Source organism: Pelophylax lessonae (genome assembly GCF_965119305.1).
Source record: "Pelophylax lessonae genome assembly, chromosome: 10".
Classification (NCBI taxonomy): domain Eukaryota; kingdom Metazoa; phylum Chordata; class Amphibia; order Anura; family Ranidae; genus Pelophylax; species Pelophylax lessonae.
The window spans coordinates 2,411,970-2,425,531 of record NC_138777.1 but is presented as its reverse complement, the minus strand read 5'-3'; the positions used below and the strand labels follow the sequence as shown (position 1 = coordinate 2,425,531).

Below are 13,562 nucleotides of genomic sequence, written 5' to 3'. Positions count from 1 at the left end.
GAAGATGGAGAGGCGGAGTCTGGTTCTTTGTGAGAGATGTAACACTGGAGTCTCCAGACGGGAAGAACCCGCGGCGTGGTGCGATCACAGCGGATGATGTCATCGCACGATGATGTAATGCTGTGCAGTGGTGTCAGGCTGCGGCAGGAAAAGCGCCCGTTATCGCCATCCTCTTCCATCATTCCTGCTGTAGACCCCCCCCTCCCCGGAATAAAATCAGCTTTATTCCCCAGAGTGAGCGCCACAAAATAAATCATCAGGATCCTTCCCACAGGTCCCGCAACCAGGAGTCTTCCCTGAGTCACCACGTGTTACATTGTATAAGAAGAAATCAAATATGGCGGAAACCAGAAAAGACAGCGAGACGATATCTGTGCAGTACAAAGGGGACCCAGGGCAAAGCAACCCCCCCCCCCCCCCAAAAGAAAAATACTGAATCTGTTCAAATCCTCAGGTGATACTCAGAGGGTTTTTTTTCCATCCATTTATATGTGAAGTCACCCCCCAACCCTTCACTGTCACCTCTGATCAGTGCACACCCTAATCCTTCACTGTCACCTCTGATGAGTGCACACCCCAACCCTTCACTGCCACCTCTGATCAGTGCAACCCCCAACCTTCACTGTCACCTCTGATCAGTGCACCCCCCCAACCCTTCACTGTCACCTCTGATAAGTGCATCCCTAATCCTTCATTGCCATCTCTGATCAATACACCCCCCTAACCATTCACTGTCACCTTTGATCAGTGCACCCCCCAACCCTTCACTGTCACTTCTGATCAGTGCACCCCCTAACTCTTCACTGTCCCCTCTGATCAGTGCACTCCCAACCCTTCACTGTCACTTCTGATCAATACACACCCCCAACCCTTCCCTGTCCCCTCTGATCAGTGCACCCCCTAACTCTTCACTGTCACCTCTGATCAGTGCACACCCCAACCCTTCACTGTCACCTCTGATCAGTGCACCCCCCAACCCTTCACCGTCACTTCTGATCAGTGCACCCCCCAACCCTTCACTGTCACTTCTGATCAGTGCACCCCCTAACTCTTCACTGTCACCTCTGATCAGTGCACCCCCCAATCCTTCACTGTCACCTCTGATTAGTGCACCCCTAACCCTTCACTGTCACCTATATTCAATGTACCCCCAACCCTTCACTGTCACATCTGATCAGTACACCCCCAACACTTTACGGTCACCTTTAATGAGTGCACCCCCCAACCCTTCATTGTCACCTCTGATCAGTGCACCCCCTAACTCTTCACTGTCACCTCTGATCAGTGCACCCCCACAACCCTTCACTGTCACCTCTGATTAGTGCACCCCTAACCCTTCACTGTCACCTATATTCAATGTACCCCCCAACCCTTCATTGTCACCTCTGATCAGTGCACCTCCCTAATCCTTCACTGTTACTTCTGATCAGTGCACCCCCTAACTCTTCACTGTCCCCTCTGATCAGTGCACTCCCAACCCTTTACTGTCACTTCTGATCAGTGAACCCCCCAACCCTTCACTGTCACTTCTGATCAATACACACCCCCAACCCTTCACTGTCCCCTCTGATCAGTGCACCCCCCAACTCTTCACTGTCACCTCAGATCAGTGCACCCCCTAACTCTTCACTGTCACCTCTGATCAGTGCACACCCCAACCCTTCACTGTCACCTCTGATCAGTGCACCCCCCAACCCTTCACCGTCACTTCTGATCAGTGCACCCCCCAACCGTTCACTGTCACTTCTAATCAGTGCACCCCCAACCGTTCACTGTCACTTCTGATCAGTGCACCCCCTAACTCTTCACTGTCACCTCTGATCAGTGCACCCCCCCCCCCCAACCCTTCACTGTCACCTCTGGTTAGTGCACCCCTAACCCTTTACTGTCACCTATATTCAATGTACCCCCCAACCATTCACTGTCACATCTGATCAGTACACCCCCAACACTTTATCGTCACCTTTAATGAGTGCAACCCCCCAACCCTTCATTGTCACCTCTGATCAGTGCACCTCCCTAATCCTTCACTGTTACTTCTGATCAGTGCACCCCCCTAATCCTTCACTGTTACTTCTGATCAGTGCACGCCCGAACACTTCACTGCCACCTCTGATCAGTGCACTCCCTTACCCTTTACTGTCACCTCTGATCATTGCACCCCCTAATCCTTCACTGTTACCTCTGATCAGTGCACGCCCGAACACTTCCCTGCCACCTCTGATCATTGCACCCCCCTAATCCTTCACTGTTACCTCTGATCAGTGCACGCCCGAACACTTCCCTGCCACCTCCGATCAGTGCACCCCCCAACCCTTCACTGTCACCTCTGATCAGTGCACCCCCCAACTCTTCACTGTCACCTCTGATCAGTGCACCCCCCCCCCAACCCTTCACTGTCACCTCTGGTTAGTGCACCCCTAACCCTTTACTGTCACCTATATTCAATGTACCCCCCAACCATTCACTGTCACATCTGATCAGTACACCCCCAACACTTTATGGTCACCTTTAATGAGTGCAACCCCCCAACCCTTCATTGTCACCTCTGATCAGTGCACCTCCCTAATCCTTCACTGTTACTTCTGATCAGTGCACCCCCCTAATCCTTCACTGTTACTTCTGATCAGTGCACTCCCTTACCCTTTACTGTCACCTCTGATCATTGCACCCCCTAATCCTTCACTGTTACCTCTGATCAGTGCACGCCCGAACACTTCCCTGCCACCTCCGATCAGTGCACTCCCTAACCCTTTACTGTTACCTCTGATCAGTGCACCCCCCAACTCTTCACTGTCACCTCTGATCAGTGCACCCCCAACCCTTCACTATCACTTCTGATCAGTGAACCCCCCAACCCTTCACTGTCACCTCTGATCAATACACACCCCCAACCCTTCACTGTCCCCTCTGATCAGTGCACCCCCTAACTCTTCACTGTCACCTTGGATCAGTGCACCCCCTAACTCTTCACTGTCACCTCGGATCAGTGCACCCCCAACCCTTCACTATCACTTCTGATCAGTGCACCCCCCCAACTCTTCACTGTCACCTCTGATCAATACACACCCCCAACCCTTCACTATCACTTCTGATCAGTGAACCCCCCAACCCTTCACTGTCACCTCTGATCAATACACACCCCCAACCCTTCACTGTCCCCTCTGATCAGTGCACCCCCTAACTCTTCACTGTCACCTCGGATCAGTGCACCCCCAACCCTTCACTATCACTTCTGATCAGTGCACCCCCCCAACTCTTCGCTGTCACCTCTGATCAGTTCACCCCCAACCCTTCAAAGACAGTTTTTGACAAGACCTTTAATAAAAAATAGAAATAAAAAAATAGTGTCCCCGATGTAAATCCATCGTCAATCACGTCGCCCTGCGCACCCGAAAAATGGAAAAAAAAAAAAAGACGCTCCCGCCTTTTCACGCGCCTGCCGGCTAATGAGCCGCCTGAGCTGTGACAGTTCTTTTATAGGAAAGGGGTGGAGATATCTGGTTACATCACCCGGTGGCAACACCCCTTCTGACGCCACGTGACATGGCACTGCTCCCTGTCTTTAACATTGGCTTCTATGGGAAATCTCGGTCAGCTTGGCATAGCACTGCTCATGAACTATAAGTGACAGGGACAGAAAACTTGGGGAACACCAAGAGGGGACCCAGGACTACAATATATCCATACATTAAAGTGGGGTATGCCTGTACACTACACTGACTGCACTAATCTAACTCAACTCACTATCCACTAACTACCTGTCTAACCTCTATTATCACTCACTATAGACTGCTGCCGATAGTGTTGGGCGTGGACTTACCCCTTACAGGACACAGTGCTGTGATTGGCCAAAGCATATAGGTCAGTAATTTATTCACTGCACCACCACAGTGCATTATGGGGCGCTCATCTGCGGGCAAACTTCCCGCCGAGCGCCCCATTTGTTCGTGTGTTCAGCGAACAGACGAACAGCTGATGTTCGAGTCAAACTTACGTTCCACTCAAGCATCAAGCCCATCCCTAGTCTATGGGAATGTTTGACCATTTTTTCTGATAGCGCATTTTGAGGTCAGGCACTACTGTTGGACGAGAAGGTCTGGCTTGCAGTCTTGATTCCAAAGGTGTTCTTTCAGGTTAAGGTCAGGACAGTGCAGGCCAGTCAAGTTTCTTCGCCCAAAACTCGCTCATCCATGTCTTAATGGACTTTGCTTTGTGTATTGGTTCAAATTATTTAGTGAAGGGGGATTATGGTGTGGGGTTGTTTTTCAGGGGTTGGGCTTGGCCCCTCAGTTCCAGTGAAGGGAATTTTTAAGGCGTCAGCATACCAAGACATATTGGACAATTTCATGCTCCCAACTTTGTGGGAGGAGTTTAGGGATGGCCCCTTCCTGTTCCAACATGACTGCACACCAGTGCACAAAGCAAGGTCCATAAAGACATGGATGAGCGGGTTTGGAACTTTACCGGCCTGCTCAGAGTTCTTCTTACCTCAACCTGATAGAACACCTTTGGGATCAATTAGAGCGGAGACTGTGAGCCAGGCCTTCTGGTCCAACATCAGTGCCTGACTTCACAATTTCGCTTCTGGAAGAATGGTGAAACATTCCCATAGACACTCCTAAACCTTGTGGACGGCCTTCCCAGAAGAGTTGAAGCTGTTATAGCTGCAAAGGGCGGAGCCAACTCAATATTGAACCCTACGGACTAAGACTGGGATGCCATTAAAGTTCATGTTTGTGTAAAGGCCGGCGTCCCAATACTTTTGACAAAATAGTATATATACACAGACAGTACTTAGCAAATGTTTTAGGCAGGAGTAAAATGCTTTTAATTAAGATTTAAAAAGAAGTGTTAATAGTTGATTTTTTATCAATTAACAAACAAAAAGTAAATGAAGAGAAATCCAAATCCAATCAATATTTGGGATGACCCCTCCCTCTTCTTTTAGGTAGACTTGCATACAGTTGTTGAAGGAACTCGGCAGGTAGGTCGTTCTATGTACATCTTGGAGAACTAAGCGCAGATCTTGTGTGGATGTCGGCTGCCTCCAATCCTTCTGTCTCTTCATTTCATCCCAGACAGACTCCAGGGTGATGAGATCCGGGCTCTGTGGGGACCAAACCATCACTTTCTGGACTCCTTGTTCTTCTTTACACTGAATGTAGTTCTTAGTGACATTGGCTGGAAGTTTGGGGTGGTTGTCCTGCTGCAGAATACATTTCTGGGCCTATCACACACCTCCCTGATGGCATAGCATAATGGAGAAGTATCTGCCTGTATTTCTCAGCATTGAGGACACTATTGACCCTGACCAAATTTCCAACTCCATTTGCAGAAACACAGCCCAAACTTGCAAGGAACCTTCACTGTGCTTCACAGTTGGCTGCAGACCCTCATTATTTTACTGTTCTCTAGCTTTTCCCCAAACGAAATGCCCCTTGCTACAGCCAAATATTTCACATTTTCCCTCATCAGTCCAGGGCACCTGCTGCCATTTTTCTACCTCCAGTTCCTATGTTTTCCTGCATAGTTGAGTTTCTCAACTTCCACATCAGAGGCTTTTGGGCTGCAATTCTTACATGAAGACCACTTCTGGTCAGACTTCCCTGGACAGTAGATGGGGGTACCTGGATCCCATGGGTACCCTCCAGACTTCTCCAGACAGAAGATGGGGCTACCTGGGTCCCACTGGTTTCCTGCAGACTTCTCCTGACAGTAGATGGGGGGTACCTGGGTCCCACTGGTTTCACCCAGACATCTCAGGACAGTAGATGGAGGTACCTGGGTCCCACTGGTTTTCTCTAGACTTTTCCGGACAGTAGCTGGAGGTACTTGGGTCCCACTGGTTTTCTCTAGACTTTTCAGGACAGTAAATGGATTTACCTGGGTCCCACTGGTTTTCTCTAGACTTTTCCGGACAGTAGATGGAGGTACCTGGGTCCCACTGGTTTCCTCTAGCCTTTTCAGGACAGTATATGGGGGTACTTGGGCCCCACTGGTTTCCTCCAGACTTCTCAGGACAGTAGATGGAGGTACCTGGGTCCCACTGGTTTCCTTTAGACTTTTCCGGACAGTAGATGGGGGTACCTGGGTCCCACTGGTTTCCTCTAGACTTTTCAGGACAGTATATGGGGGTACCTGGGTCCCACTGGTTTTCTCTAGACTTTTCCGGACAGTAGCTGGAGGTACTTGGGTCCCACTGGTTTTCTCTAGACTTTTCAGGACAGTAAATGGATTTACCTGGGTCCCACTGGTTTTCTCTAGACTTTTCCGGACAGTAGATGGGGGTACCTGGGTCCCACTGGTTTCCTCTAGACTTTTCAGGACAGTATATGGGGGTACCTGGGTCCCACTGGTTTTCTCTAGACTTTTCCGGACAGTAGCTGGAGGTACTTGGGTCCCACTGGTTTTCTCTAGACTTTTCAGGACAGTAAATGGATTTACCTGGGTCCCACTGGTTTTCTCTAGACTTTTCCCGACAGTAGATGGAGGTACCTGGGTCCCACTGGTTTCCTCTAGCCTTTTCAGGACAGTATATGGGGGTACTTGGGCCCCACTGGTTTCCTCCAGACTTCTCAGGACAGTAGATGGAGGTACCTGGGTCCCACTGGTTTCCTTTAGACTTTTCCGGACAGTAGATGGGGGTACCTGGGTCCCACTGGTTTCCTCTAGACTTTTCAGGACAGTATATGGGGGTACCTGGGTCCCACTGGTTTCCTTTAGACCTTTCCGGACAGTAGATGGAGGTACCTGGGTCCCACTGGTTTTCTCTAGACTTTTCCGGACAGTAGCTGGAGGTACTTGGGTCCCACTGGTTTCCTCTAGACTTTTCAGGACAGTAGATGGGTGTATTTGGGTCCCACTGGTTTCTGCTAGTTCTGTGCTGATGGCACTGCTGGACATCTTCCGATGTGGAAGGGAAGTAAGTATGATGTGTCTTTCATCTGCTGGCCACCCACTGTCCCTACGCTACCCGACCACTGCATCTATGCTCCTCAATGTTCTCCAACCACTGAGTCTACATTCCATGTTACCTGACCCCGGAGCCTATGCTCCTCAGCATTACTCTACCACTGTGTCTGCACTCCTCAAAGTTACCCGACCACTGCGTCTACATTCCAAAGGGAAGTCACATCAAATATTTAATTTGATTTAGATTTGTCTTCTGTTCGCTCACTACGTATTGTAAATTGATAGAAATAAACAATTAAAAAAAAAGAAAAAAGAAAAAAGAAATATATATATATGCAGTATATACAGTGGATACGGAAAGTATTCAGACCCCCTTAAATTTTTCACTCTTTGTTATATTGCAGCCATTTGCTAAAATCATTTAAGTTCATTCTTCTTCCTCATGAATGTACACATAGCACCCCATACTGACAGAAAAACACAGAATTGTTGACATTGTTGCAGATTTATTAAAAAAGAAAAACTGAAATATCACATGGTCCTAAGTATTCAGACCCTTTGCTGTGACACTCATATATTTAACTCAGGTGCTTTCCATTTCTTCTGATCATCCTTGAGATGGTTCTACACCTTCATTTGAGTCCAGCTGTGTTTGATTATACTGATTGGACTTGATTAGGAAAGCCACACACCTGTCTATATAAGACCTTCCAGATCACAATGCATGTCAGAGCAAATGAGAATCATGAGGTCAAAGGAACTGCCTGAAGAGCTCAGAGACAGAATTGTGGCAAGGCACAGATCTGGCCAAGGTTACAAAAAGATTTCTGCTGCACTTAAGGTTCCTAAGAGCACAGTGGCCTCCATAATCCTCAAATGGAAGACGTTTGGGACGACCAGAACCCTTCCTAGAGCTGGCCGTCCGGCCAAACTGAGCTATCGGGGGAGAAGAGCCTTGGTGAGAGAGGTAAAGAAGAACCCAAAGATCACTGTGGCTGAGCTCCAGAGATGCAGTCAGGAGATGGGAGAAAGTTGTAGAAAGTCAACCATCACTGCAGCCCTCCACCAGTCGGGGTGTTATGGCAGAGTGGCCCGACGGAAGCCTCTCCTCAGTGTAAGACACATGAAAGCCCGCATGGAGTTTGCTAAAAAACACCTGAAGGACTCCAAGATGGTGAGAAATAAGATTCTCTGGTCTGATGAGACCAAAATAGAACTTTTTGGCCTTAATTCTAAGCGGTATGTGTGGAGAAAACCAGGCACTACTCATCACCTGTCCAATACAGTCCCAACAGTGAAGCATGGTGGTGGCAGCATCATGCTGTGGGGGTGTTTTTCAGCTGCAGGGACAGGACGACTGGTTGCAATCGAGGGAAAGATGAATGCGGCCAAGTACAGGGATATCCTGGACAAAAACCTTCTCCAGAGTGCTCTGGACCTCAGACTGGGCCGAAAGTTTACCTTCCAACAAGACAATGACCCTAAGCACACAGCTAAAATAACGAAGGAGTGGCTTCACAACAACTCCGTGACTGTTCTTGAATGGCCCAGCCAGAGCCCTGACTTAAACCCAATTGAGCATCTCGGGAGAGACCTAAAAATGGCTGTCCACCAACGTTTACCATCCAACCTGACCGAACTGGAGAGGATCTGCAAGGAGGAATGGCAGAGGATCCCCAAATCCAGGTGTGAAAGACTTGTTGCATCTTTCCCAAAAAGACTCCTGGCTGTATTAGATCAAAAGGGGGCTTCTACTAAATACTGAGCAAAGGGTCTGAATACTTAGGACCATGTGATATTTCAGTTTTTCTTTTTTAATAAATCTGCAACAATGTCAACAATTCTGTGTTTTTCTGTCAGTATGGGGTGCTATGTGTACATTCATGAGGAAGAAGAATGAACCTAAATGATTTTAGCAAATGGCTGCAATATAACAAAGAGTGAAAAATTTAAGGGGGTCTGAATACTTTCAGTACCCACTATATATATATATATATATATTCAAAAGCATTCATACTTTACAGCATTTCTTCACATCTGCCTATAATGTTTGCACATTACTGTGTGTATATATATATATATATATATATATATACAGTATATATATATATACTATATATATATATATATATATACATACACAGTATATATATATATATATTTGTATATACACACATACATCAGTGTATCTGAGTGTCATACAATTGTATGGAGCCGGTTACCTTCATCTCAAGGTTAATCCTAAAATCTTGAAGGACGTCCCTCTCCCGTTAAGGGTCTAGGGATGGCCTCTATGTAATATTTATTGTGTTTCTGAATGTTTCTAATGCAAATGTTACTAATCTTTATGTTTTTAAAAAGCTAAGGAAATATCTCAGTGACGTTGATGTCCAAGGCCCTCTATTAATGGGGTCTCCTTCATTAAAAAAATAATGCACATTCCAATTCCCTGACACATTTATAAATAAATGGAGATCAGGATCCGCTGACATTAAAATACATAAAAAAAGTGAAGGGAAACGTCACAAGAAAAGTGAACTCAATAAATGACGTTCAGTCACCCCCCCCCCCCCCATTTGCTGGGCGTTGGGGGGGGGGGGGGGGCGATGGGCGATGTTTCTTTGGCTTTTGTGGCTTTGCTGTTTCTTAATTCATTTTAATGAATTGTTATATAATCAGATACTCGTCTGTAAGTCCAAAAGGGAGAAAAAAAAGTCCATTCCAGCCATTAACTGGCTTCTTCCTCCTATCTTCATTCCTGATCGTGCGTACTCCCCAGCCCCCGCCCTGATATCTGTAATTATGGTTTTCTTGTATTCTGCAAAGTTATGTAAATGTCTAATTATGGGATTAATTATTTTTGTTGTAATAATTGGGGGCAGAGAAGGACAAACGCGGGGAAGCATGGACAGAGATGGTCAGGGATGGGGACATCGTGTTATGTTTGTGATTTAATTCTCCTCGTCTATGAAGAATTCATTATAAACAATTATCTTTTATATGTAAATATCTGCTATGCCGCAATGCTGTACAGTACAAATATATGAATAAAATGTATATTTGTATTGTTTTTTTTAATATATCCTTGTCAGTAAATCTCATCTTTAGCACGTGAATATGATTTTTTTACCATTATAAATCCTCCCTCCGGCCTTCCCCTTAGTCTTGCACAGTTGTCCCGGCTCCGCTCCCGGACTGAAACGGCTTCTTCGAATTTCAATGCCCCGCCTCATTTCCTGGGTGGAGGACGTCCATTGTCAACTGCCTCCCCAGGCTGACTGTCCCTGGCTCCGACCCTTTTATTCATTGGGTTTCTGTTCTTTCATGGAGGCTCGGCATCAGCTGAGCACCTGGGCGTTACCTAGGTCTGCTTGCAAATCAGTGGCGGCTGGTGCTCGGTAATTCGGGGGGGGGGGGGCAAACCAATGCGCAATACCCCCCCCCCAGTCGGTCTGTCAGTCAGTCAGTTGACAGGCGACACATTCCTACCCCCCCCCCCCAATGGTCAGCCTCCTTACCTCCTCCTTCCTCCTGCCCGAGCTGGGGAGTGCAGGATGGCTGAGCCGCTGTCCTTCTCCTCCAGCCGTGTCTCTTCTGCCTCTTCCTGGCCACTGGGCAGTAAGATCGTTTCTCCGTTTGGGCAATCGGGAAAAGGGGTCTCACAACCCACTTCTTGATTGGCTGGGAGGAGAGTCAGTGTGACAATAGAGAATATTCATTCGCTATTGTCACACAACTGGGTGGGCTCAGGGCGCAGTGCTCTGCACCCCAAGCCCACCCTTTTTTGAAGCCTATTAAAGCCTCTGGCTCTAATCATGTGCTTAAAAAAAAAATAAACCCCTATTGGAATCCATTCGTCCGGTGCCCTGCATGTAGATTAGGGGGCCGGACGCATGGATGGGGGGGCGGCGCCCCTGCGCCCCAAATGGACGGACGGCCCCTGATGCAAATACAGCCTGATTAGAAATGCCATTCCCACTCCACTATTTGCATAACTCCTCAAATATATATATACACTATATTGCCAAAAGTATTGGGACACCCCTCCAAATCATTGGATTTAGGTGTTCCAATCACCTTCATGGCCGCAGGTGTATAAAATCAGGCACCTAGGAATGCAGACTGCTTATACAAACATTATTGAAAGAATGGGTCGCTCTTTAGGAAATGGTGAATTCAAGCATGGTATCATGATAGGTTGCCACCTGTGCAATAAGTCCATCAGTGAAATTTCCTTGCTATCAAATATTCTGCGGTCAACTGTTAGTGGTATTATGACAAAGTGGAAGCAACTGGGAACAACAGCAACTCAGCCTCGAAGTGGTAGGCCACATAAAATGATAGAGCGGGGTCAGGGCATGCTGAAGCGCACATTGCACAGAAGTCGCCAACTGTCTGCAGAGTCAATAGCTACAGACCTCCAAATTTTGTGTGGTCTTCACATTAGCACAACAACAGTGCGTAGAGAGCTTCATAGAATGGGTTTCCATGGCCGAGCAGCTGCATCCAAGCCTTACATCACCAAGTGCAATGCAAAGCGTCAGATGCAGTGGTGTAAAGCACACCGCCACTGGACTCTAAAGCAGTGGAGACATGCTCTCTGGAGTGACCAATCACGCTTCTCTATCCGGCAATCCGATGGACATGTCTGGGTTTGGCATTTGCCAGGAGAGCCATACTTGCTTGACTGCATTGTGCCAAGTTTAAAGTTTGGTAGAGGGGGGATTATGGTGTGGGATTGTTTTTCAGGGGTTTGGCTTGGCCCCTTAGTTCCAGTGAAGGGAACTCTTAAGGCGTCAGCATACCAAGACATTTTGGACAATTTCATGCTCCCAACTTTGTGGGAGGAGTTTGGGGATGGCCCCTTCCTGTTCCACCATGACTGCACACCAGTGAACAAAGCAAGGTCCATAAAGACATAGATGAGCGATTTTGGGGTGGAGAAACTTGTCTGGCCTGCACAGAGTCCAGACCTCAACCGGATAGATTATCTTTGGGATAATTTAGAATGCAGACTGCGAGCCAGACCCTTCTCGTCCAACATCAGTGCCTGACCTCACAAATGCAGTTCTGGAAGAATGGTGAAACATTCCCATAGACACTCCTAAACCTTGTGGACAGCCTTCCCAGAAGAGTTGAAGCTGTTATAGCTGCAAAGGGTGGGCCAACTCAATATTGAACCCTACAGACTAAGACTGGGATGCCATTAAAGTTCATTTGTGTGTAAAGGCCGGCGTCCCAATACTTTTGACAATATAGTGTATCTAAGGACTACTTTCACTGGTTGTATACAAACGCTGGCATTGCATCAATAATTCTCCCACTGGGGGGGCAGCACATCCCCACCCCTCTAGAGAGAAAAATGGCCCTTGTTTTACTTCCAAAGCTACTTGCAAATCTTGATTCGAGACTCCCAAAAAAAATAAAAAAAAATAATAATATATATATATAGATAATAAATAAAATATAATAAAAAATATAAAAAAATTGGGCCATCTCAATATTGAACCCTACAGACTAAGACCTTTGATGTGTTTAAAGTTCATGTGCATGATAAGGCAGGCGTCCCAATAGTTTTGGCAATATAGTGTGTGTGTATATATATATATATATATATACAGTATATATATATATATATATATATATATATATACTGTATATCTATCTTCTTCCAAATCTAAAGAAGATCTGGAAGATCGTTGGAAGTGTTGAATGGTGATTAGAGAACAGTTTTATCTTTCTCATATTTATATGTTTTGTTACATTGTATTCAGCCAGTTGCTTGGATAGTATAAGGATAACTTTTCCTGTTCCTTGGGGAATTAATATATTGCAGACCTCTGAACCTGAGAAAAGACGGGGATGCCTAAAACTATTGTTCTTTTTGATTCAGTGTATCACACTTTGATTGATAGTCTAATTATTATTATTCAGGATTTTATAGCTCCAACAATTTGTGCAGCACTTTACAATATAATAAGCCAGTACAGTTACAATACAATTCAATACACGAGGGACAGGAGGGCTCTGCTCATAATAGGGAGACTAAAAGAAATTACAAGGATATGGGCGCCACATTTATAAATGATAAATTGTTATTTATTTTCTTGCTTTCAATAATAATGAATTGTTAAGTATCTATTTCTGGGCAGATCAGTAGATTGGTATAATAAAGATCTGGATGTATTCCTAACTGCACACAATATAACTGGATACTGACGTTATAGGTGATAATACCAGGTATTGTTGATCCAGGGAATATCTGATCGCCTCCGGGGGGATCAGGAAGGAATTTGTTTTCCCCCATTGAAGCAGATTGAGCCATAGGCTTCATGGAGGTTTTATTTTTCCTTCCTCGTGTTTTCTATTCTTTTTTTTGCTATTGATTGAACTCGATAGACTTGTTCCTTTTTTCCAACCTGACTACCTATGTATCCTCCAGAAAATGTACATTAAGTGAATGTGTTCATAGCGCTCATCTCCTTTGTCTGCAGGGTCTGGTGGAGCAGCTGGAAGCATCTGACAATGTATACAGCGTAGAATCAGCAATACGGAGTCTGTTTGGCCTGACCCAGGAAGGAGCCCGGCTCTGCCATCTGGTAGCTCAGGTGAGATTATCAGCCAATCAGTACCTCTGAACATGTGTG

General features: G+C 46.3%; 1 protein-coding gene across 1 annotated transcript in view; it reads left to right on the top strand.

Moving 5' to 3' along the window:
• The window catches only part of INSC (INSC spindle orientation adaptor protein), a 180,186-nt gene that overhangs the window by 84,190 nt on the left and 82,434 nt on the right, over positions 1-13,562 (top strand). The window contains 1 exon segment of the mRNA XM_082269791.1: positions 13,410-13,523. Within this exon segment, the coding sequence (XP_082125917.1) occupies positions 13,410-13,523 (114 nt within the window).